The sequence below is a fragment of the Passer montanus genome, unplaced genomic scaffold (genome assembly GCF_014805655.1).
Source record: "Passer montanus isolate IOZ18808 unplaced genomic scaffold, ASM1480565v1 scaffold9, whole genome shotgun sequence".
Classification (NCBI taxonomy): Eukaryota; Metazoa; Chordata; class Aves; order Passeriformes; family Passeridae; genus Passer; species Passer montanus.
The window spans coordinates 4042703-4068371 of NW_024374367.1; the positions used below are offsets into that span (position 1 = coordinate 4042703).

The 25669-nt window shown below is 36.3% G+C and overlaps 1 protein-coding gene across 4 annotated transcripts in view; it reads left to right on the plus strand.

Annotated features, from left to right (window-relative positions):
• The window catches only part of CACNA2D3 (calcium voltage-gated channel auxiliary subunit alpha2delta 3), a 467160-nt gene that overhangs the window by 368975 nt on the left and 72516 nt on the right, over window positions 1-25669 (plus strand). For all 4 annotated transcript variants that reach the window (XR_005626120.1, XM_039695505.1, XM_039695503.1 and 1 more), the window contains 10 exons: window positions 5843-5926; window positions 10904-10975; window positions 11208-11269; window positions 13109-13176; window positions 14922-14967; window positions 15120-15217; window positions 16047-16140; window positions 17751-17846; window positions 18959-19080; window positions 19648-19728. Coding sequence is in view for 3 of the 4 variants with exons in the window: in XM_039695505.1 (XP_039551439.1) it covers window positions 5843-5926; window positions 10904-10975; window positions 11208-11269; window positions 13109-13176; window positions 14922-14967; window positions 15120-15217; window positions 16047-16140; window positions 17751-17846; window positions 18959-19080; window positions 19648-19728 (823 nt within the window). In the remaining variant the exon portion in view is untranslated. The remainder of the gene's footprint in view (window positions 1-5842; window positions 5927-10903; window positions 10976-11207; window positions 11270-13108; window positions 13177-14921; window positions 14968-15119; window positions 15218-16046; window positions 16141-17750; window positions 17847-18958; window positions 19081-19647; window positions 19729-25669) is intronic.

A 25669-nucleotide genomic window follows, 5' to 3' on the forward strand; every position in this document is an offset into this window, starting at 1 on the left:
TTAAATGATTTGAGCAGTGTAAATGCCTCACGATCATTTAAATAACTGAAGAATTCAATCACTTGAATGCCAATGATTATTCCTATTGGAGTTTACATTTCAAAAAAGACAGCCCATCTGAATCCCTGTGAGAGCATTAAATTGCTATCTAATTAGAAGTGCAAAATTACATATATTTAAAAGATAATTAAAGGTTTGAAGGCTGTTGAATAACTGGTTGTACATATAAATGAATCACTGAAAATTTGTTAGCAATATGCGAAGCTTTCTTTTATTCTTTGCTTTCAGCTTTGAAGTTAGGTATAACTGAGCTCATGGGTTTAAGTCTGGTAGTATTAAGATAAAGGCAGATGTTTTTAATTATTTCTACTCGAACCCCAAATAATTATAAGCAGCTGCCAGTTTTACATAATCCCGAATGATAAATCCCAAGAATGCAAATAAAATCCCAAATAGAGGGGTTGTTTTCTTCATTAAATCACATCCATGTTTTTGTGATAATTGTCTGCAATCCACCTGAGAACCTGAGCTTAGCTGAGGAACTCCTTGGCCAGGCTCAAGGTGTGGGACTTAAAGCTGGTATTTTGTATTGACTTTTACTTCGCTATGTGTATTTCTATATTGCTTTATCATTTTAAACATTGCTGCACTGTTTGAAAAGCAAACACATATTAGGAGAGTGAGTAGACAGATTTAGTTAATACATGTGGCATAAGAACTATTTTCTTCTATTGTTTTTCTAGAGGGTTCTCTTGTGTACATGGCACATCTAATAATTCCTACTTTTTCTCTGCCTGGAAACTTAGAATTAAATTGTTCTCTTTTCCCTAGCAAATGGCATGGCTCCTGTTTTCAGCTTCTCTTTGCAGTATTTCTGCAAATTTTATAGTGCAGCAGTTTTTCACAACCATCTGGCATGGAGAAGCAATCCAAAGTAACTGGTTTTTACTACCAACCATAACCTAGGAACTTCTGGATTAGCATCTTAAATAATAGGCTGGTCATGAAAAATCTGTCTTTGGACAGGGAAGATGTTTTTCCGATTTTCCTAAGAGAATCAAGGTGTTACCTTTTTCATATTAACTAAGGAGGTTTGTTTGTTTGTGAGGTTTGACAGAAACTTTGGTTTTTGACTGAACACCTATCCGTGTTCTATAGATTCAAGGCTAAGTGCAGATCAATAAGAAATCCTTTGAAGTTGCAGACTGGATGGAAACTGAAATTAAAGTATCACAAATGACAAAACAGGACTATGTGAGCAGAGAAAAAAATATTCCAAATAAAATAAAGAGCTTAAAGGCCAAGCAGCAGTGATTTAGATTAAGATGATGCTTCACATGTATCCCCAGGCAGAATGTTTTGGAGCTAAGTAGCACATGGAGAATGAAAGCTCAGTCACTGGGGATGATGTTGTATTGTCAGTTATAATAGGTGAAGCAAGGAAGGGTTTTTTTTACTACTATTGTTGGTTTGTTTGTTTGGGGTTTTTTGTTTTGTTTGTTTGTTTATAAATCACACTTTCCCCTTGCACAGTGGGAGCAGTGGGACAGAGCAGCAGCTCGTGCTGGGAGGGCTGGTGAAGCTCTTGGATGTTGCATTGACCATGGGAAGTCAGGTCTGATGCAATTCCCACCCCAAAAGCTGCAGGCTTTGCATGACAGTCAGAGGTACCCCAGACAATACATAAGTGGCAGCTTTAGTGTGCAGAGTCTGAGGGAAGGGAGGGAGCTGAAAAACTGCCCAGACCAGGGAATTGCAGATAAGACAGTGCTTACAACCTCTGCCTGTTTATTTAAAACTGCTTGGAAAAGTGTGTAATTTTAGTTACTTTTGCCTTTCCTCTGATATTGTTTCATTCAAGATTTCCCATCAGACTTTGTAGATAACAATACCTTTGTAAGATGACTTAGTGCAAGTTAGTTATAAAAACAATTATAATGTGCAGAATTTTATTATGTAGAATTCAAGCTCTGCAAAATATATTTGCATATTTTCGCTTGTCTCCTCTAAACAAAAGAAAAAGGGATCATTCTCAAAGGCTGATGACATTAATACACCTGATGAAATTAATACATTATCTGAATTTTGAAATGCTAATTCAAAACGATGAAGCTTCATTGAATGATGTTATGTTTTAAAATTGGAGGAGTTTTTCCAGTACCTAATTCCTTACTTTTGTACACATTAGTAATTTGGCAATGGAGAGGTATTCCTTGAAATTATTTTACCTCTCTAGGTCTCAGTTGGTTTTTAGTAGGTGCTTTTCTCACAGATGATTCCACATTGTGGCTTAGAAAATTCATTAAAATCTGGTGATGCTTCCAAGGCTGCTATCACAGCAACTTCCTCTCTCCCACCTCCCCTTTATCCAGATGGAGCACGTCTGAGAAATTCCAATCACCTTAGACCCAAGATTGCAGCTGTTAAGATGTAGCTTGCTCTGTCCATGATCAGATTGCTACACTCTGACTCTATAAACACGTGGCTGGTCATATTCAAGGCAGATGGTTTGGGACTGCTTGTATTAAAAAATTAAAGAAAAAAAAAGAAAATCAAAGCAAAGAGTTTAATAATGGCACATGTAAATGGTTGTGTACAGGGTGATGAAAAAGTGTGGATCAGTCTTTAGCAACACACATCACACATTGTTTGAATCATCCAATGCTGTAAGGGTCTGGCCCAGTCTCAAACAAAAGATACTGAGTAAGATATGATAAAGCTCATTCTAATAGAAAAACCAAATCATGGGTTTTTCTCACAAACAAATCTCACCATCCTGTAGTTTTGAGCAGACCAAAAGTTTCTTCTTTTGAGATCCAGATACTTAACACTTTTCAGTATATTTTTTTCCCTCCCTGGGGTTGACTGCTATATAATTTCACCTCATATTTTATATAAGCCAAAGATTAGCAGCACACATTTTAAATCTAGCTCTTTTTCTCCTGTACTTATATCATAGTAATTTGGTAAAATTCCTAGTTTCTATCTTTCCCAATGGGTCCCTTAATGATTTTTTCAATACTTTATAGTAATTTCGCAGATGGGTTTGGCTTCAGGCTTCAATCAGCATTTTATACTTTACCCAGGAGCCTCAGAGATAAAAGGTTAGATTAGGTTTGCTACCAGAGAAGAAGATATAGATGAATTCTATTTTTAAAACCCCGGGAATTGCTTCAGTGTCCATGAATAACTTTTACTAAGAAATTAGTTAGGCAATAAAATCAGAAAGAAGCTAGAGGAGAATGGACGTTTCAGCATTACTTTTATTAAGTATTTTATATCTGATCTGTTTGCATTGGTGTTTGATGCCCTGTTTACATCAGCATAATGTAAATTTACTGCTGGGAATAAGGTGATATTTTCGTGAAGATTATTAGTTCCTGTCCTAAATGCATTTAAGTGCACTTGCAATTCCTGTAAATGCTTATACAGCCTAAGTCTTGCTTGACCATTGGGATTTTGGCTTTGTGTCTTCTTTTATGAATTTTTAAGACATGAATGCTTCTGATTCTTTTCTGCAGAAGTTTGGGTGTTTTATCCAGATCTTCATTTGTTTGCTTTTGGTTTTTGCTCTCTGAGTGCAAGGTGTGGAATCTATATGATTAAAATAAATACCAGCCCCATAATATGATGCTAATGGTTTGCCTTGGGTTTGAAGCCTGTTTCTGCTGTCACACACACAAGATCAACTTTTCTTGTCCTAAATAAAAATCTGCACATGTCTGAGAATGCAGTATAGCCCAGAAGCCCTTCAACATCTGTGAGGGAGGATGTGATTAAACATTGGAGTCAGTACAGGAGCTGTTTGCTCTACTCAGATGATCCAGCTCATGTCTTTGTAACACTGTTCAGCTCTCAGTATTTCAGAGCTTGCCTGTAACCATTTCTATTCTAGAATGACTAAATCAGATCAAGGATTTATTTGGTTAATTGGTGCAGCCACAGAGAATAGATGTAGTTACTCCCTGTGAAGATTAAAGATAATATTGATATAACTGCAACCATAATGAAAGACTTGCAAAACACAACTAGAGAAATCAAGCCCTAGTAATGAATGGGATGTTATCCTCTCATATGTTTTTCTTGTGAGATTTAATTATATTGGCTGCAAATTTTGTACTTCAGTATTTGGGTATAGTTATCTCTCTGGCTATCAGGGCTGTCACAGAGTAAAAATTAATTGTAGGACTGAGCTGCCTGAATTCACAGTCTGGAGTACGAACACGTGCTGAAAGCAAAAGTTCTTTACATCTCTTTACCCATCTGTTGAATAGTAGTAGAGAAGAAGTAGACAACCTTGTTGCAAGAACAGTGGGTTTTAGCAGAGGGAAAGGAAAGCACATGAAAATACTTTTCAATTGCACCTGCATCACTTCTCAGAACTTGCACCAACAAAGTTACTGGGAATTTTTTATACAAAAGAATGAGAATTCACTCGTGATGTTTTTTTTCCCCACAGAATTTCCTAAAAGAACTGTCTGTAAGAAAAACTGCAGCATCCAATTTTTTATGAAAATAATTAAGGAAGCTCAGGGACGCCCATGCTAGGAGAAACTTCACAGTGCTACATCTCAAAATCTCTTTGTGTTAATATGCTGTATTTGATATTTTAAAAGTTTTCTGTTCAGAGAGACTTTTGTTGTTCCTATTTTTAAGTAGTGTGGCCTACAAAAGCAACTGTGAGATTTATATTAGAATTTTTAATTCAGAGGAAAAAAAGGATGGGAACAACCTTCTTAATGCTCAGAGAGCAAGGCTTTCCCTTGGTCTCTGTAATCTGCAGAACGTGATTGAAAGTGCCTGCGCTGCTGGCTGTGGTGATGAATTGCTTGTCTCAAGCACTGACAGCTTTGGTTTATGGTGCAGTTGGTCCTGGCCTGAGGGAGGAGAATCAACCATATATATTGCCTTACAGGTACAGTTTCAATCCTTCTGTGGTGCTGCTGAGGAGTCACAAAAGCAATTTGGGGATGTTTCACACATCACAATGTCTCCTGTCATACCTCATAAAGAGACTTGTGGTTTCTCCTGATAAAAGACTGGATTTCACATTATGCCAATCCTCTCCCAAATTTACTCTTTTTTTTCAAATATACTCTCCTAATTTTACTTATCCAGTCAGATTCTTTATTCTTCCTAAGTACTTCTTTCTTCCACTGAGCCTGGTTTGTGTGGTTGCACTAAGAGGCTGATTTTGAATGTTCAGCAGAGGGCAGAATTTCCCACGTTATAAACACCTCGGTGTCAAATTAATTTGTCACAAGAATGTTTATTTAAAATGTGCGATTTACAGCGTAACAGTGAGGAGTGATAAAACCCCCTACATTATCATTATTGCTATGTTACTTTTCCCCATGAAGTTGTAGATAAAATGAAATATCAGCAAATGCTAACACCATACTTCCCAAAGACTTGCATCTTATCTTGTTTGAAGTGAAATGGGTAAACATTTTGTTGATAAGATTACAGTAAATATAACTTCCTGCACAGCTGAAAGAGCCAGTTGGAGATATTTAACATAAACTTCAAGATCCAAGGTCTCCTGTATTTTCCATATGGGGAGAAGAACGTACAACAGCTGAGTTTGACCTCCCTGTGTGTCCATCAAGAAAAACTCTGCATCATGGCAGGAGATCATGCAAATGATCAGGAGTTTTAGGCTTTTAGTTCACAGGGAGCATTTCTGCAGCAGTACTGTTCACTTTGTGTGAATCAAGCTACCTACTGCTAAATGTATTGCAGACCATCAGTTTGCATTTAGAATTTTTAAAAATCTTCTGATGTGAAAATCTTTGTGCAAATAAAACAGGATGTGCTAACTATTCCACCTTTTTTGTATCAGTATGAAGAGGGGAAGAAACGAAGAAAGCCTAACTACAGCAGTGTGGATCTTTCTGAGGTGGAGTGGGAAGACAGAGATGATGTGGTAAGTGATGTGTTTTAAAACCTTGTCAGAAGACGTTGTTGCATCCCACTACTGTACCTGGAAACTGTTTAAGTAGTCATTAGAGAGGCCACCTGACTGCTCTCTGGAAGGGAGGACAATAGACCCTTTTATTTAATTCAGAATTTTATAACTGTTTTGCATTGCTTCTTCCTTACGTATGCATACACCACAAACACAGACTCTTTGTATTTTTGGTAAAACTCATCACCCTTGCAGTCTCCATGCATCCCATTGTGTATTTGTGCTGGATAGCAAATATAGCAGCAGAAACAGGAATAGAATGTCTCCTCAGGGCTGGCCCAGACAACTGATGAAACTCAGAAATTAGTTGAACTTCTTTCCATGAGATCCTATTTTCCTTAATGGAAGTAATGGGAGGTTTTTACTTAATGTACAAAGTCAAAAAACAACAGATGGATAAACAAAATTGGATTCTTTGACCAATGTGCAGAGCAGAGTTTCAGTCCAAATTCTAATTTCAGACACATGGGTAGCTGCAGGAGCAGGAGTTCTGTGTCTATCACACAATGCTTTCCATTAACCAAACTTTTCAGTGCTCCATCTACTCTGTAGTTTGCTCTTTATCTTATTCTTTCTTACCTTTCAGGCTTAGTCTTTTCTGCAGTACTGTATCAAAGGCTTTCCTTATGTCCATGGCTTAACCTTTGCCTGTTCTTTCTGTCACTTCCTCAATAAATCTGATTTGTTAGGCATGATTCGTTTTGTGTGAATCTGTGCTGACTGTCCCTAATTAAATCGTAACTTTCCAGGTGTTCACCTTTCTGTCCCGTAATTTAGTTTTTCCCATAAGGTCCCTCCTGCCAAAGTCACGACTGCATGTCTGTGTTTTTCATAGATGTCTCCTGGATCCCTTCTCAAATATCAGTCCTGTGCTAGCTTCTCTCAAGTCCCTCGTACCTCTACTTTTCCAGAGAGGTTTGAATACATCCACTGAAGGTTCCCATATTTACTGTGTCATGTCCTTCCGAAATCTGGGATGGATCACGTACAGCAGCCCCTGGAGTCTTGTCAGTCTTCAGATGTCCTAATTTCTTGATCTCTGTCCTGACAGAAGTCTGTATTTTCTTTCTCCCTTACAAAATATATATCTTGCATTCCCTGCTCCCTCCGCCCCCTTGGTGAATAGTGGAGCAGTTGATCTATGTTTTAGGCAAGGTCTGTTTCACCAGGTGATAGATTGTCCTCAGCCTCTCCTCAGAGGCCACATCACTTCCTAAGCTGAAGTTTTGTGTTGGAGTGCACACACAAACTTTTTCAATGTTTTTATAGCTTTGTGTCATTTTCTATGCACACACTATTTAAGGTTTCCTCATAAGATTTTCATATTTTGTAGCAGGCTTCTGCAATCTTGGCAATCTCATTGGCCTCATGTTTTATACCCTGGTTTTTCTCTTAACTTTGATCCTTTATTATTCAACCAGTTTCTCTGCCAATGACCTTTTAAAATTTCCTCTGTCCTTTCAAATGTTATTGTTGTAGTTACACACAGATTTTAAACCTTCATGATTTTTTCTTCTTTAAATCTTCATTAATTATCTTATTATTTCTCCTTGTTTTTTTTCTTTCCTTTATATTTCTTCCATTATTTCCTCTGCTTAATTTTCACTTTGTTAATCATATCTCAGTAGAAGTTCAGTGGTTCAGATAATGGGACATTGAGCTATTTCTGTGACATTAAAAGTCAAGTTTTATTTATAATTGAGATTCTACCTGAGTACACATGAAAGTCCAGATTCAGCTTTCTCTAAGTACTGCCTTTGATTGATGCATAAGCTCCATCACTTTTTCTGAAAATTTCTTAAAAAATTGAGTTTTGTCTAATCTGAGGGCTGCAAAAATTTTATTTCTCATTTTGATAAAAAATATATACATACAATTAATCTGAATATTTCACCTATGTTTCTTAAAAATAAATTTTTAATTGTAACACAGAAACAAGCTACATGTGGCTCTGTTTCACCCAAGGCCTTATATTTGATGTTCTTTATTTTTTCCAAGCTTGAGTAGCAAAGCATTGTTTATTCAACTGCAGAGGCAAAGAATTAATGTATTCATATAGCTGCTTTTAATAACATATTCTACTACTGGTATTTTTTTCTCCCATGAAACACTTACGTAGAAGCTGATTAAGACATTTTCTTACTTTTTGCCACATTAATTTCATGGTTACGTAGTTTTCCAAGAATATAGAATGATCTCATGCTGCAGCAGTGAAACTGAGTTGTTAGGAATTGATTGAAAGATATTTTGTTGAAGGAGCAATAATGCTTATTACTCTGAAAGGTGAAGACATGGGTTTTCTTCAGTGATCCAATGAGGAAAAGGTGGCCAAACTAAGGTTAGAATTTTTTTCACTGTGAAAATTGTTGTCATAAATATATCAGCTCATTTTCCAGGTTAACAATACCTGCTATCTTGCTGTTAAGGCATTTTATTAGAAACAGAGATTTTAGCACGAGCTTGTTAAGTTAAGAGTGTCTTCCAACAAGATTTGCAAATACACAGTACCAAAGAGGAGAAGTTTCAATCTGGATAGAAACCTTTTTCTCATTAACTCACCTACAATTCTTCTGGTATAATTTCTAGCTGAATGAAATATTTTTTTTTCCAAATAAGAAAAAAAAAAAAGACCATGAATGAATGTTTTGGGGCTTGAAGCCAACTGAGGCAGTGCTTATTTTATGCATTTGAGGAGGGAGATGAAACTGCAGAAGAGCTGAGAAACCAGATTACAAAGCCAAGAAATGCAATCACAGCAAGCAGGGAAAAAAAAAAAAAGAAAAGAGTATAAAACTCTAAATCCCACATGCAGACTTGATCTTAAACACTACTGAGAGTTTGGAGATCCTTTTAGTAAATCTATGACTTGCCTGAGGCTTGTGGGAGGAATGGGTCTTAGACAACTGCAGGCACCAATAGGAGAAAAATGAAAACCATGTTAAAGATAAATGGAACTGTTCTGTAAATGTTAGAAAGTAGATGGTTAATTAAGACCAGCTCTCCAAGTCCAAAACCACAAAACTTAAAATAGGAAACTATTTCCAGAATTGCCTATTATGCATTGTTAAAAAAAATCTACAGTAAAATATATGCTTTATTTTATATATGCCTCCAGCTAAAAATTATTCTTTTACACTCACTAACAGAAGAGTAAGACTGTTAATTCAAATCTAGATGCCCTAGAATTAAATTTAAAGAGCTGCAAAGTTTGCAGTTTTTGATAGGTCAGCCATGCTCAACTTGTTTGTGAGAATAAAACTAGATATTTCACTGGCAAGTTTGGTGGTTCTCTTTCCCCTCCAACTAACTCAGCCTGCAGAGCACATTGATGTTTGTCTTCACAATTTCTCATTAAAACTCAACTGAATTGCTCAATCTGGCATGAGGTACTGTAGAAGAGGAGATATTTATTCAGCAGGAACGTTATGTCCAAAATTGTGTTTAGATAGATATGCAATAGAAGATACATAAAAATGCTCAATTTGCCAATATTTTTCTGCATTTTAAAACCTAAATTGATTTGTAATAGTGGAATTTTCAAATTGTAATGAAAACTACAGCTGTGGAAGATCTATAGGTGCCTTTTCCCACAAAAAGCAAAATAACTCAGCTCTTCCATTAGTAAATTTAAAAGTGTTCAAATTAAATATTTCCATTTGTGGATGGTGTAACTGTTAAACAGCAACTTTTTCATTTCTTCCCTAAAGTGAACTGATGAATAGGCAAATTCAAAACCTGAAGGCTGAGGATTTCTCAAAACACCTGTCTTGTCTTTCCTCAGTTTTAGCCCAGAGCCCTGTCCTCATTCTTGGGGACACTGATGGTTATTTTGGCTTACAGGGTGGGGGATGCTTGTTGGGTTTTTTAAATCTTTTCACCATCATGGCACGTTCATCTCTGAGAGAGGCTGTGTGTGCTTTGGGAGGAAGGCAGGGAGCACCAAGGTGTGCTAAGGGCAGAGTTTTGAGAGATGATGGGCTGGGGACATTGCAGCTCCCAGGTTTGGGAGACTGTAGCTCATGCAGGAAAAAAAAGTTACAGGAAAAGAGTGTGGGTTTGTAGTGGTGATCTAAAAAGTAACAGATCTAACTTGCAGAGCAGCAGCTAAATAATTGTATTCCATTTGTTTTCTGTTTTTTCCTAGCTTCTCTGAATTTTTGGTTTATAAAGCAATGAAACATTTTTTGAAAGCGGTTTAAAATGTCTTTTGGAAGATGTGGAGAGGTCCAGGCCAATTGTTAAAGTTGTGACTGGCCTAGGGCTTCCACTACAGAGCTAAAATTTAATGCCTTTTAAGGGGTGCCTGGACACCAGTGGACAGCAAGAGGGAATTGAGAAGCACTCTGTCTGTGTGTTCCCCCTGGATCACATTCTGATGCACTGGGCTGCCATTCTGGTTTTCATGGGCTAGTGCTAATTTTTGATGCAGTTAGGATAAAGTTTCTGGTGCTCATTAAGGATGCAGCCCAATGTAGATTCTTAATGGGAATAAATAGTGTAAGATAAGGAGTTTTCTCTCTTTTTGCTTTCTTGTTACCTGTGTCATTGTTGATGTATTTAAACACTGGGCCCTGGTCTAACCAGCTAAATCCAGCTAGGAATATAGTCCTTGCCTTGCCATGAAGAATAGAGGTCACACTGTTCATACCAAATAAAATCCAGATTACTACACAAAAAGGTATTTTACTATGAAGGATGCTGAGAGCTCCTATCTTATGTACCTTAGCTTGAAATAGTATGGCAGGAGCCTTGGCCTGTACAGTCTCTAATAAAATCTGTAAATGGGGTCTCCAGTGTGCAGTAGAATTATTGGAAATGAAGGAATGAAGAAAATTGAGTGCTGCTTAGGCCAAATGAGTGTACTGGCGAGCTGAGAGCTTAAAGGATTACAGAAGAAGTAAATAAAGGAATTGACACACAGTTCCTTCATTTCAGCTTCGAAATGCAATGGTGAACCGGAAAACAGGAAAATTCTCCATGGAAGTGAAGAAGACAGTGGACAAAGGGGTAAAATGTCTTTAATACTATTCTAATTAAACATAAATCAAGCAGATAATTTTAAAATTATTTCTAAGGTTGCTATAAATATGGTTCCCTGCAGTATATTTTTTTTTCAGCCACTGAATGTAAACTTTGCTTCTAATTATGTCAGTGACTAACCTCTTGATCTTTTATACATTTCTTATAGCAAACTAACTTCTTCCCCTCTCTCCTTCTGACTTTCTTGTTCTGAATCTAGAAGCGGGTCCTGGTGATGACAAATGACTACTATTATACAGACATCAAGGGTACTCCGTTCAGGTAGAGCTGGCCATAATAAATGGACATTTCACCCAACTCATTGGATTTGTGCTTATACAGACCTTGTGAACTCATTAAAAGCTCATCAGCACAGGCTGACAATGAAATATCCCTGGACAATGCTGAAAATAGCAAGGAAAAGGAGCCTACCAGCATTCCTTTCAGCTTTTCCAGGGATGGAAAGTTTGTGCAAGCTCACACAGGCAAACTCACAGTGTTTGTCATGGCTTACGTTTCATTGAAAAAATATTCAGTTGAGGTTTACATTGAACGAAAGGTTTTCGCAAGTACTTGGAGAGCTATAAATACTATAATCCATTTAAGTAACTACATCTTGAGCCCCATTTTATTATTTTTTTCCACAACAAGAATGTAATGTAAAATGAGATAGTATTTCACTTCCAATTTGAGGTTTGGATGTTTTTTTTCTCTGAACGACCTTCAGTGGATTTCTATAACTAAAGCCAAGTAAGCTGGTAATTTTTGCATGTATTTTAGGAGGAAAAAAAAAAAAAGAAAAAGAAAAACAGGTAGTCACTTTAAAAATGCTCATATTTGAACTAGAAATAATCCACTAACAAAAGAGCCCTAACTGTACTTTGCAATTGAGGCAGGAGTTTGGCATTTGTGATACTCAAATGAAATTTTCTTCAATGGAAGAGTTTCACATAACTTGAGCTACATTACCACACAGAGAAACTAGAGGCACATTCCTCTAATGCATGTTAAAATTTACTGATGGGTGATAATACTCAGTGGGTTTTTTGTTTTGTTTTCATATTGTGGAGTTTTTTTCTGGTTGCTATTTGTTTTTCTTTTTTTTTTTGTTTACTTGTTTGTTTTTTCTTTGGCACTGGCACTCTTGCACTATTAGCTAAACAGAAATCGGGCTATGTGCATGCGCGTAGTGTGGGTTATGGTGCTAAGGACAGAAATATAGTTAGGAAAACTCCTTTTTCAACATGGTGTGTATCTAGTTTTGGGTTATTGTGTAGATTTGGGACAACTGCACGCTGTAGTGTCAAAGATGTTTAGTGTTCAGCCCTTTCCCAGACTGAGCTGTTGATAGCAGCTTGTGTGCTCTTGGATTTGGTGCCTCTCCATGTACTTGCATTTGCAGTCTTGCTGATTGCTGCAGATTCCTAGCTCAGGATAATCCTCTTCAATGAATGAATGAATGCCAGAAGGTATTCTGTGTTTGTGTTCAATAGCAAGAAGCATGGGATCCCCCAGCCACTTCATTAAACTTGGATGTTTTAAATGGTAGACTGAAAACTAGACCAAAACGCAGTGTGTAACTGTTGAGAATTTATGAAGCTGCAGTCAATACAAAAGAGCTATGCTAGCTAAAAATATGAAACACAGAAAAATTAGTCCAGGAGGAGTCATGATGCTGTTGTCACATTTGAAATTCTTTTCCTGTCAGTAGCACCATCAATTCCCACACTTCTGTAGTTTCTCAACAGCTTCGTCTGATTTACAAAAAATTGTCTCCATCATTGTAAGGCCATGGTCATGTTCAAGGCTCAGCTGAAGAAATCTCATGCTGGGTGAACAGCAGTGAGCTTGGAGGGGCTCATTTATTAGTTTGCCAGCGAATAATGGTTTACTGCACCTCTAAGCAGACATAAATACAGCCAATTGTTGCAGGCACATCAGAACTGAGACATAGTTGAAGCAACTAATTGAACAATAAATATAATTGGTGAGGGTTTGGAAACAAACAGTTTTAAGTTAATCATAGAAAATGAGCTGGAAATGTTAAAAATGAAAGTAGCTCTGAATGTCTGCTATTGTTTGTCTCACAGATTTCAAGGTCTGCTTTATTTCTCTGCACAGTTTAGGTGTGGCTCTCTCTAGAGGACATGGAAAATACTTCTTCAGAGGGAATGTAACTGTAGAAGAAGGTAAGGTACCTACCTTCTCATGTGGCTTACACAGTAGTTTTATTGTTAATTTGGCATTAACATATTCCATAGATTAACATATTAACATAGATTAACATATTAACATAGATTCCATAAGAGTGTTAGACTTGTTTTTTCATTAAAAATATTTTACTTCACAGGCTTTCAGGCATAGTCAGACTGTTAATTAGTCTTCTTTAGATGGGATCATCTTCCATCCTCTTCTCTCAGTATTTCAGAGAACAAGTCATAGCCCAATGTTAATTATTTGTGGTGTTTTCTGAATGAAGTAACCACTAAGACACTGTAATGGCTGTTGGTTTTGTTCACAGACTACACATTGTGAAATCTTTCTGAGCTATAACTGGTATGTGCATTAGCTACAAGGATTTACATGTTTATAATAGTAGTAGAAGTACCCAGGGAAAGAACTGTTTTTTGGTTTTGCTTTTTGATAAGTCCCCAACTAAATGAGTGGAGGAGTCAACTGTGTGAGTCAAAGTTGTTTGGCAAGATTTCTGGAGATGAAGGAAGAGTGGAGGCATTTCAGAATGTTGAATAGAAGGTTGAAAATTTTAGAAGCTGCTGAGCAAAAAGTGTTTCCATAGAAGAATGCTTTCAGATTTTATGCTGAAGTATCTGTTTCTCATTCTCCTTGTTTTGTCAGTGTTGTTAAATAAGAAGATAATTTCTTCAGGTCTTGTTCTTTGGTTGTATTTTGGGACATGAATATGTTCTTCTACTCAGGAGAGATATGAAAATAAGTGCCTTGAGGTTTGAGTATCTGCACATCAGCTACAAAGGAGGCACAACAGGAGACTTGGGACTACTCCCTCCCCAGATTGTTCCCAACATCCCTCTCACTGACGTTCTTTAATCCAGCCACACATCTCAGGCAGTCCGAGTCCCAGATGCATCCCAGAAATATTAACGGAACCATAACAGTTCCCACTCTTGCCTTCACTGATTCTTTCTCCCTTCATCTCTCTGTCCTCCCTAGGGATCACAGTTTTAGCTCCAGTTTTGGTTTCCATGCCCTCCTTAGCCACGGTTGCTCTGTCCTTGTTCATTGTGTACTCCAGGGGGTTAGACCCAGATGCTGCCTTCTGAACCCTGGTTGCTTATTGTCTATTGATAAGTGGTTTAAGAGTTTTAAAATTGCCAAAGTACATTTTTATTGTGCTATATAAGTAATGATATAGTTCTTATTTACAAGCATATATGTGACCTGTTACTGTTAGTACAAAAAACCTTTTCTGAACAATCCCATAAATTGCTGTTTGTGTTCATGGGCTGTATGATTAGGTTTTGAGGGAATTGTCCTTAATGAATTTTTCTTTATAAGAGAGAAGAACAGCTCACATGAAATGAGAAGTGTGTATTTCAGCATAAAGAATTTTACTGGCCAAAGAGAATAAGGGAGTATGAACAGGAGGCTGTTACCATTTTGCATTTGTCTTTGCTGAAATTGTCTTCTAAACTTTAAATATATTATGTGAGTAATTCACATAAGTTAAACATATCAGCACAATTTTTTTTTTCTTACCTTTTTTGTTTTAGATCTGATTTAACTAGTTTTGCCAGTTTGTTAGACCCTAAAGTGTATTTGAACATAGTTTACTGTGATTTATTTCATTATAGTAATAATGCACTTTCCAAGAAGGGTTTATATTATGGAGTGTATGCAAATAACCATCTGTTACCCAGACTTCTCCCTAAATAACCCATTATTATTCCTGTTACAGGTTTACATGATTTAGAACACCCTGATGTATCTTTAGCAGACGAATGGTAAGCCTTAAATAAAGCATGAAATTAGTGTCTGTTACCCTCCTTGGTTTCATATTGTTTGTGCCTGCAGAGCCCAATCCTTTATGTTCAAAGACAAAGAAAGATTGTGCTTGTACATATAACTTTTTACTGTTTTGACAACGTGTTCACAGGTCCTACTGCAACACTGACCTGCACCCCGAGCACCGGCAGATGACTCAGTTGGAAGCAATCAAACGCTACCTCACAGGGAAGGAGCCCCTGCTCCAATGCAAGTACTGGGTTAAATGTGGATTTGCAGGCTTTATCCAGCTAAAAACTGTCATACTTAACCTTCTGCAAAATGCAAAGCTACTTAGTTCAACCAGTGATAGGATTGCTTAGCTAAAGTTGCTTTGCAATTTCATATCGTTTTGAGCTTTTCTCATGATATCAAAAAAAGTATTATTATTTATTATAATTAATTATGTATTAGTAGTAGTATTAATTATGATAAAAATTATAAACTTTTACAGTAAACTATGTGATTGTACCAAACATTCAAGTTTCTGTTCAGATGGTGTAGCTGTACTTTGCAAAACTATCACTCCATCTGGTTTTATAAATTAAACAGGACTGATGGGAATCAATCCTTGGATCACACCTCTAAAGAATATACCTGATATTTCATGAGTATTTTAGGGAGGATGCATATGTAATTAGCATTTCTGAACTGCAAAGCAGAATAAAAAATTCAGATAGGTGCACATTCTGTATGTTTGCAGAAATGCAGAGCTTTTGTGACTGTTATTAGACCTACTTGTTTTAACCTTATGGCACACACAGACATGAGCGTTAGATAATATATACATGAATGAGTTACGTGAAATGGAGTATCATTGGGTTTTGACCTAAAATTTTTACTAATACAATGAAATTATATGTGAAAAACTGCATTGTGGTAAAATCCAGTGCAATATTATGTAGTAAATGCTTTCTAGTGCAAAAAGTTTGAGAGCATATCACAAATAAAGTAAAATCTAAGAAAACCCTATTGTTTAGTCATCTAAAAGAAGTCTTTATGTGCACATAAATTTACTGATTTTTTTGTTCTGTTGTAGGTGATAAAGAATTGATCCAGGAAGTTTTGTTTGATGCTGTTGTGAGTGCACCAATTGAAGCTTATTGGACCAGTCTAGCATTGAATAAATCAGAGTAAGTTGTCTTTGTGTCCATCATTATTCATCAGTCATGGCTGTGTTTTTTATTACTTATGTTAATGAACTGGTGGAATGTCTAACAAATCCTGATATCCATGAATATATTATACTGTCTGATCCTAAATGCCACCAAGGTTGAGTTCAGTCTGAAGTGTTTTGAGTTCAGCCTGAAGTGTTTATCTTACAGATTGTCATGATGATTAGCTGAAATTTCCACAATAAAACTGGTGAAATTGTACCCTAATTGCAACTTATACTATAGTGTATTTTTAACAAAGGGTATTTGGAAAATTTAATGCAAAATTTATCAAAATTATTGATAAAATTGATACTTTGTCTCAGAATAAATTATATATAGAAAAACTTGCACTGGAAAAATAATTTCTTTAATCCTTTATTTGTTTATTTTCCAGAACTATTGGGGTCTAGATTCCTGTTAGGGAGTGTCGGGAGATTAGCCAGTCCTTTTCAGAGTTTATATCTTCTACTTTATTCATTTGTGCTATGATATACTAAGGTGTTAAGTAACAAGATTGTATCCATATTGGAGTAAACAGGTGTTAAGCTTAGCAGTTTGCATGAAATACAATGGTTGAAAGGCAATTCTGGAGATTATCCTGATCAGATTTTCCTAAATTTCAGCAATTTTCTAATAGTTGAATGAAAAAATACTTTGCTATATAGCATGTACTTCTCCTGAATGAATAAAAGCAACATTATAAGATCCGGTTCATCAAAGAGCTATCCAGCCTTCTCTGGGAAGATAAAGATGAGAAATTGTGGCATGTTAATAAATTGTGGCCACTGAGAGGTGCAAGGTGTCATCCTACACAATGAAATAACAGATTCAAAGCACAAGGACAGGTGTGGAATGATGCCAGGAGGAGACTTTTGAAGCCCTTTCAGATTCTGACTTTGCTTCATTCTGTGTCATTAACGAAACAAAAAAATGGCTCTGGTCCCTGGTTTTGTGGTAATGGGACTGAAGTTCTTGCAGCCATACAAGAATTTTAAAAGTAGCTTGGTACTGATAACAGTGCAGCAGAGGAGTTCAGGAAGTTTAAGTTGCTTGCCATGGTTTTTTTCCCAAGATCTAGCACCTAAAACTTGTCCTGATGGCAGCTGAGCTTAACTCTCAGCTGCCTGTTTTAAAATGTTTGCTTACCTGAGAAATAGTCACAGCTATGACTTGAAGCTTAAATATAGCACAGAGATGTTGAATGGACTGGAAGTAAGACCTGGAACTCCTGCCTATCTCAGAATCACTGTGTGCCAGTGGTTATTAAACAGTTTGTGTATAGCTATGCCACACCTTTTTATTCTATTACTCTATCCATGTAATCCCTTCCTACAGATCCTACAAAATTTATTGTGTTTGGCTTTTTATGGATTCTTAGTCTAAATAGCATTTCTACATTGCATACTAGTCAAACCCCAGATGACTATAACTTAAAAACCAGCATTTAAAAGTGAATCAATAAATAAGGGAACTATGTTTAGAGTAATCTTAAAGACATGTACTCTTGTGCTTTCTGTGGTAGTGAAGCAGCTTTGTCTGTTCACTGTCTGAAGCTTTGGCTCTGCTTGTGCTGTGCTGTGTTTCAGGAACTCTGACAAGGGGGTGGAAGTTGCTTTCCTTGGGACACGGACTGGACTCTCTCGGATTAACCTCTTTGTGGGCCCAGAGCAGCTGACCAACCAGTGAGTAACAAACTGTGCCTGGCAGCCAGGAGAGAAAAAGAGGGAAAAAAAATTATTTTATGAAGTCTTTACGCAGAACAAGTTAGAAAGATATCCTAGGATCCCTTAAATTATTTCTTTGACTGGAATATTTAGAACAATGAGCTATTTTACGCCTGTAGCCTATAAATCTGCTCTCCCTGCACACACTTCCAGCCTCACATCTCTCTTCAGAGAAATTAAAAACATGCTACACCCTTTACTACACCGCCTGAAAACAAATACCTGTAGGCTTTTTCAGGGATTTTGCACCATTGTTGTGGAAAATATTTTTGATGTTGAATAAAGCCAAGGGACAGAATTGGACTGGGTGAAAGAGCAATCAAGAGACCTCTTTGTACAAGAGTTTCCTGTTTTCCTTGGAGAACATGTGATCTAGTGGAGGTGTTATACATGTAAAAGAAAATCTGTGCTTGATATTTATGATAAACTAACTTGATTGAATATAAAGTTCTACAGGCTTATCTGAAGACAGATATTGTTGTACAAGTAGGTGACATCAACAGCACTATAATTTGTCACTGTCAGACAGAAAACCAGAACAATGGAGTGGACATTATAATTGTTCTTGACATAAATTTTCTTCTTTTAGCATTCCCTGAAATTATTGAGGAATAAAGTATTTGGTTGTCCACTACCACCCCGTACATAGTATTTTGAACGTAGGCTGTAAAGTTACCTTTTTTCCCACTACCTAAGAGTGAATGCCAGTGGCAACAAACTAGCAAAGCTCCAGTGCCTTTTCCATGTTGTGCAGCTCACAATTGTTATATTTGGCTGAAGAAAAAGGCTTTTTAGTCTAAGCATTTTTATTTATACAAATCAGTAAAAACAATTTCAGTGGTACTTAGAGGTACTGTTTTTTATGTCTTTCACAACAAAAGTTATTGTGTGTCACAAATAATTATTAGTAACTAAATTTAACTCTTTTGTTGAACAAGTGTTATTAGAAAAATTGTGCTAAACCATTTTCTTTTGTAAAAGATTGCTTTTCTTTTGTCTTTCAAAGCTAGAAACTATTGTGTGCCATGCAACAAACAACAATTGTTTTCTTTCTCTCTTTTTTTCTCAAGAGACTTCCTGACAGCTGAAGATAAGGAGAACATTTTTAATGCTGACCATTTTCCACTCTGGTACAGAAGAGCTGCTGAACAAATACCTGGGAGCTTTGTCTACTCAATCCCATTCAGCACAGGTCTGTAATTTTGTCATTCCTTGGATTCTGAACCATGCATGTTGCTGAAAGGATCCCTAGTGTGTCATTACAGAGTGGGCTTTGTAGCTGATCTCAAATATTGATCTGAAATAGGCACTGAAATTTGCAGCTACTTCACAGGTCCTTTGACCAGGTGTGTCCTTCATGGGGCTGCAAGAGAAACCCCAAAGTGTGGTGTGACACTTTTCATTTAGTATTTACGCAGGTAGAACTACATTTTAACAAGTATTTTAAGCAGCACAAGTCCAGCAGGGTAAATGTCCACACTATTGAGAAGCCCTGCCAGTTGTCACCTTCACTGCCCCTTTTAGCAGGGGAGGCAAAGCCTGATGGCTCATTTCAGTGTTTAAGCTTGTTTTTGGCATGCTGGGGAATTTAAAATGCCAGTGCCAGTATGTTCTGTGCATATGTGATGTTCCTTGTTTTATTTTCTGAACACTATAACTATATAGACTGTTATCTAAAACCAGGGAGGAAAAAAAACCCTGAATTTCCTCATTTTGTAATAGATTGTTTCATTTTTTTTCCTTTTAATACACCCCACAGAAACTGCCAACAAGAGCAATGTGGTGACAGCCAGTACTGCTATTCAGCTTCTGGATGACAGGAAATCTCCAGTGGTTGCAGGTACAATTGTTGTAGTTTATTCATGTTGTTAATTTTCATTAATCAGTTTATGAGTTCCTTACTTTCTCTTTTGGGTTAGCAGGTGTAGATATCAAATCCTCTCAGAAGAGAGAGAAAAGGATGCAGTTGCACCTGTAAGATATAATTGGATGACTCAGTGTGGAAAGCATTTAATGTTTCCTCTTCCCAAGAACTTGCTCCTTTATTAATTGACTCTCAGACCTTCCTGTGAGCTATTGAGTTTGACTTTTTGACCATTATCTGTAAAGCATTTTTTGGTAGACACAATTCTATATCATCATAAATCAGATTATTATGATAAAGAAAAGGAAATATAAGAAAGGACTATCTGATATGCAAATGTTCCACCCAGGCTTCAAATTTGAAAATTCTGTGCTATAACAGGATTGTTTTATAACAGAATACAATGTGGTGGTTTTGTCTAGGTTATCAGAGATGCGGTTTGTTCAGAGCATAGAAATTCAATAACAAAGCTCTACTGTCTGTCAGCCAAGAGTATAACAGTATCTAAAGACTAAAAGGTGAAGTGTGACAGCTACAGAATAGAGATAAAACACACTGATTTCAAAATGAGAGTAAGTAATTTTGAAATTGTTGGATGTTCCTAGCTCAAGTTCAGATGTTTATCTGACCAGTTTTTTTCCTAGTTTTCAATGGTTACTGACCTTGAAGAAGGAAAGAATTTTGATAAGTCTTATGATTTATTTTGCCAGAAACCAAGCTTTCTTCTCTCAGGAAAAATTAGATACATACCACAAAAGCAAGAACCACCTTATTTTTTTCTTGTATTTAAAATACTATTAAAAATGCAGTGAATACAATAGTGAAAGAACAAGAATGTGCCATTAAAATGGGAAATCTCAAATATGCTTCCTCAAATACAGAATATTTCCATTGATAAGAAAAGATTTTAGAAGGTCAATAGAAAAGCAGCTTTCTGACTCCAATCCACAAGATGGATTCTTCAGAAATTATTGAACTCCTCTATAACATTTCATGAAACCTTAATTTTGACTTCATACTCCTGTTAAAGCATAAAAGAGCCTTTATAAACTAATGTCAATGCAGCTACCTGCAAAGTGCTGAAAATGTAATTGAGTGTTTTCACTGTACCAGGAAGAAGGTTCTAGAATTCTAGAATATTTCTAGAATTCTCAGTTGTTTGGAGTTAGAAAAAGTTTCACGATGAAATTTTCTATCATCTCTAAAATGTTTAGGGTTAATAGACTTCCAGATATTTATTATTTTCTCACGATTTTTTGCAGTTTGGTTTTCACATTGAGAAGGTATAACACATTATTACTTCTAGTACACCATCAACAAGCTTTGGGGTTGTTTGTTTCTTAGTAATTGTAAAAGAGAAAAGCAAGTGTTGTTTCCATTCCCCCAGTAATTCTGGTTATTATTGAACATTTAAAATTGCTTGGGGCCCATACTTTCTATCTAAAATAAACAGAGGGTGTTGAAAGCTTTTTAATGCCAGAGCATGAAGATTTCCATGGTATCTGTAAAAGCATAACGCCATGAAAGGTAAGAGCAGTGTACCTTCACTCTGAAGCACATCAGTGGTTTTTTATTTCTACTTCTGTAAATGTTAAAGACTGTGTGCTAGATATTTTGTTTACAATATGAAGCATTTTTAAGAGTTTGTTTTGAATAATTTTTCCTTTCCCTCTTGTATTGAATGTTTTCAGGTGATTTTCTTGTTGGGGAGAGGTCACTTTGGATCCATACAAACTTTTTTCTACAAAATTATCACTCACCCAGCTGCAGCCTCTCAGAGACAAAGAAGTATATGCTGTATTCTTGTTCTGTTTAAGATCATGAATGTGACTTGTCAGTCCTACTTTCCCTCAGAAAACTTTCAAGAAAGTACCCAGCATGTAGTTAAATTTTTAGGTTTTATTATAAGGCTGACAATATTCTGTGTTAAGCAAAATGGATTTGGTGGCAGAAACTGGAGCAGTGATAAATGGGAGAAGTTTGAAGTTTTTATTAGCTTGACTTGGGAGACTAAAGTAAGATTATGGGTAATGTTTTCAAATACCTCCTTTGGAGTTCAAATTTGGCCAAAACATCTCATTTTAATTTGTGTAAAGTAAGTATTCCTTATCCCCATTTGGTCTGAGTAGATTACAGTAAGCAGCAGGATGGGATACACATTTCATGTTAAATCACTCTGTTCCCTAGAGGGATTTGACTGAAAATTAAGCTGTGCCAGAATGTTGTTTATTACAGATCACTACAAGAGTTTAAATCTGGCAGAAAGAAACAAGAGCATTGTTATAAAATGGAAAACTCAGTTATTCCTGCCCATGAGAGGGGAAAAAAGGAACAAAACCAACTCTTACTGCAAAATCCATAGACTGGGTTTTGGGGTTTTTTTGTTGTTGTTCATTTGTAGTGGGATTTTTTTGTTTGTTGTTACTGGGGTTTTGAGTTTTTTTATTTGGAAACCCATCACTTATATAGATTTCATATAAAAGTCTAAGGCTTAATGCAAATAACAAAGATTCAACTGCATAAAATAGGCAAAAAACCCTGAAATCAGTGAGTCTGCCAACTGTTACTGCAGAGGAATTGAGTGTTGCTGCTGTTTCACCATCTGTACCTACTAATACCAGTTCCCTGTCAGAATTTCTTTGCTTCTTGGCAAAAAGCCCATGTAATTTGTTTTCTAAAACCTCTCCTGCTTTCTTGCAATTGAGATTGTGATTTTTTTTTTTTACTTAAATGAATGCAAATTTCTACAGAAGGTATGTAAATAAATGTTTAATATAACTGTAGTAGCATCATATTTATTGCTGTGCATACAGAGTTCAGTTTAGTTGGAGGAGGGAAGTGACAGTAGTACTGCAGGCAGGGCTTTCTTTAGATTTGAACACATTTATGTTCAAAATTTCTTTAGCTAAGTGTTTTCTATGACCATGTCTTGTATATCAAGATTATATTGAAATGTTGAGCATCTTCACATTGCTCAGTTACAAAATTAAGAGTAAATTATGGTGGCTTTTTTTTTTCTTCTTCTTAACAAGAACTGAAAATCGGAGAATGACCCTAGACCCCAGTCTTGAAATTTAGTGAGATTCCTGGAACATTAGTGTTCCTCTGGATGACAAAGATGAAGCTAATATGGAATATCTGGATTTAGATAGTAATTTAGCTATTAAGATTGAGGCAAGTCAAGATGGAACTGTGTTTTATGATGCTCATGTAAGGGCAGTACATTTCTGCTAAATGCTGGTAGAATTCAGCATTCCAGTCTTGTATTCTTTGAGATTGCATGGTGAGTTGGATGCTGACTCAAGTGGCAAACATAGAGGCATCTGGATAAGTGCAGCATAGGATTTCTATGTGCTGTGTATGTGTTTATTTCCATTTTTTGGCAAGAGATGATGGTTTTATGAGTATGTTTTAGTTAAAAAAAATATTAAAGTTACTGCTCACCTAAAGAGTTCTGAAGAAGATGCAGGGATGGAAGCAAGCCAACAAGAGTCATCATGGAGCAGTCCTCTTCTGTTCACTGACAGTGGGATTTTAAATGCTCTTACCAAAAATACTCATTATGCAAACAAGAATACTATTATGTTTTATTCTCCCAAAGAAACTGTTCCAAGTAATGCCATGATCCAGTATTTAACTTTTCCAGTATTTAACTTTTCAAACTTGATCCTTTATTTTTATAACCAGCCCATATACAAATTCAAGGATTTTTTTCTCCAAACCCTGGTTAGAGAGAGGTTTTTTTGCAAGTGACCTCATCCATAACTTTCTTTGTTCTCCCTTTTATATAACTTTAAAACGCAACTTTAGTATAGCAATAAATTCAGTTATTCCATGTTAAATATTCCTAGTCAAAATGCTGAAAGGCCTCAGGTATTTTGAATGAATCAGCTTGAAGCTTTAGCATCTCCTTCTAGGTTCATATCCATAAACTAAGCTAAGAAATAGTAAAGACTTAATTTAATCATTTATTTGTTAGAAGTGGCACACAATTTTTAATGCTTCTATCCTGGCCAGAGGAAAGTGACCCTGATGAGCCTGCTGTTTAAGACAGTCAAACTGCGCCTTGAAATTAGGAAAGAACAAAAATCTCATATTACTTTTAAAATACAAATTATACTGAGGCTGGTCACACTTCAGGTATTCATTCTTCCTGTTTAGATCAGACTCTACAGGACAGCAATTTAAAAGGAAGATTTGTGAACATACCAGATTTTCAGTAAATGAGACTTGTGCAGATCTAGGCTCTAATTATGGAAGATTCTTTTAAAAATTCATGGGGGAAAATGTGCACCTTATTTCTGAAAATATATACCTTTATGACACAAAAACTCTGGTTTTCACCCCCTCTTCCCCTTTTTTTTGGTGTGTTAATATTTTTATCTATGTGACCTCAACATTTCATCCAGGTTTTTTTTAAAATGAATTTAAACTGGGTTTGCGTGCACATCTCTCTTTTAACAAAGTGACTCTCAAGTACTTGACCAAAAGTAATTTAAACTATTGATATTTCTAGAAGTAGCAGATACTGTACAAGTTCCATAAATACTGAAATCTGCTGATGTTACAGTAGCACATAGAGCAAGTACATCTGCTCTGCTCTTCTGGTACATATTTTTCCTATTTTTTTCACATGTATTGCTTTCATATTATTTTTAAGAACATTCAGGCAAATGTCAATGCCGTATACAGTCCTTAAAATTTATGATACCATCTATAAAATTGCATTTTAATATGGAGGCCTAGGGGAAAATGAATATGTCATCATAATGACACACCAACCAAATTTTTGAGGCATTCTAAAATAGATGCTTTACTTGTCAGGCAGGAGAGTGATTTACCTAACCTTTACTCCCCGTTATAAGCCACAGAATATTATATTCAGCAGTAGCATTTAGCAAATCCCTCAAAATGTTTTTCATGTTTTGGTGAAAACCACGACTTCGTGTTTTTCCAGAGTTTCTTGTTCATTTTGAATATTGTTTTTGTATTCATAAATCTTATATTGGTATACAGACTAATGTTTCCAGCTTTAGGAAAACTGAGATGTGTATTTGTACAGCCTAACATTAAGCAACTCACATGTTGGGAGCCATTGCTTGGGAAAGATGGTTTGGAGGAGGAGTGTGGAGAGAGGAAAACTCCTCCACTGGATGCTTTGGAGCACGTGGTCAAGTCCTGTCCCTTTCCATGGGCTGAACAGGGAAGCTGAAGTCAGTGACATTTCACAATTCAGGCATTTACATTCAATTGCATTTTTTTCTCAGTTCATTTCACCATATCGGATCTGTGTGTGGAATAGTTTAATAGTGCCTCTGCTTTTTTGAGGTAGTTCTCTGCTGGTGTTGAGAATTTAACCTGTATTTATCTAATTCTTGGGCTTTCCTCACCACTTGTTCTTAGAGAATCCAGGACTTTGACAGATGTATCCCAACACATTTAGTATTAATATGTATATTAAATGGCAGAGAGCATCTGCTCTTTGCTTCTGCACTTCTGCTTTGCTGTTGGGGTTTGTTGGTCAGTCAGTTGGGTTTCAGTTCTACATAATTTGTGGAGGAGGAAGATCCTTGTGATCTAATAGATATGAGATTCTAAGGGCATTTTGCTAAAGAGTTCTGCTGCCAGCAAAATAAATCCCTGATTACAAATCATGCAGAACAAGGCAGCAGATGAGCTGTTGGGTCCTTTGGGTAACTTGAAATAATGCTGAGCAAGGCTGAAGCTGCAAGCATAAATATGAATACATTACTATCATTTAAATGTAGTAAATACTGAGGACTGATTAATTTACTTTCCCTTCAGTGGACTATATTTCCAAACATTAACAGTGTTTTCTCCTGTGTTTTATCTTAAAATGAGGATGACAGCCTTTGCAAAATAGTTGAGCATGTAGTGTCTATCATCCTGATACATG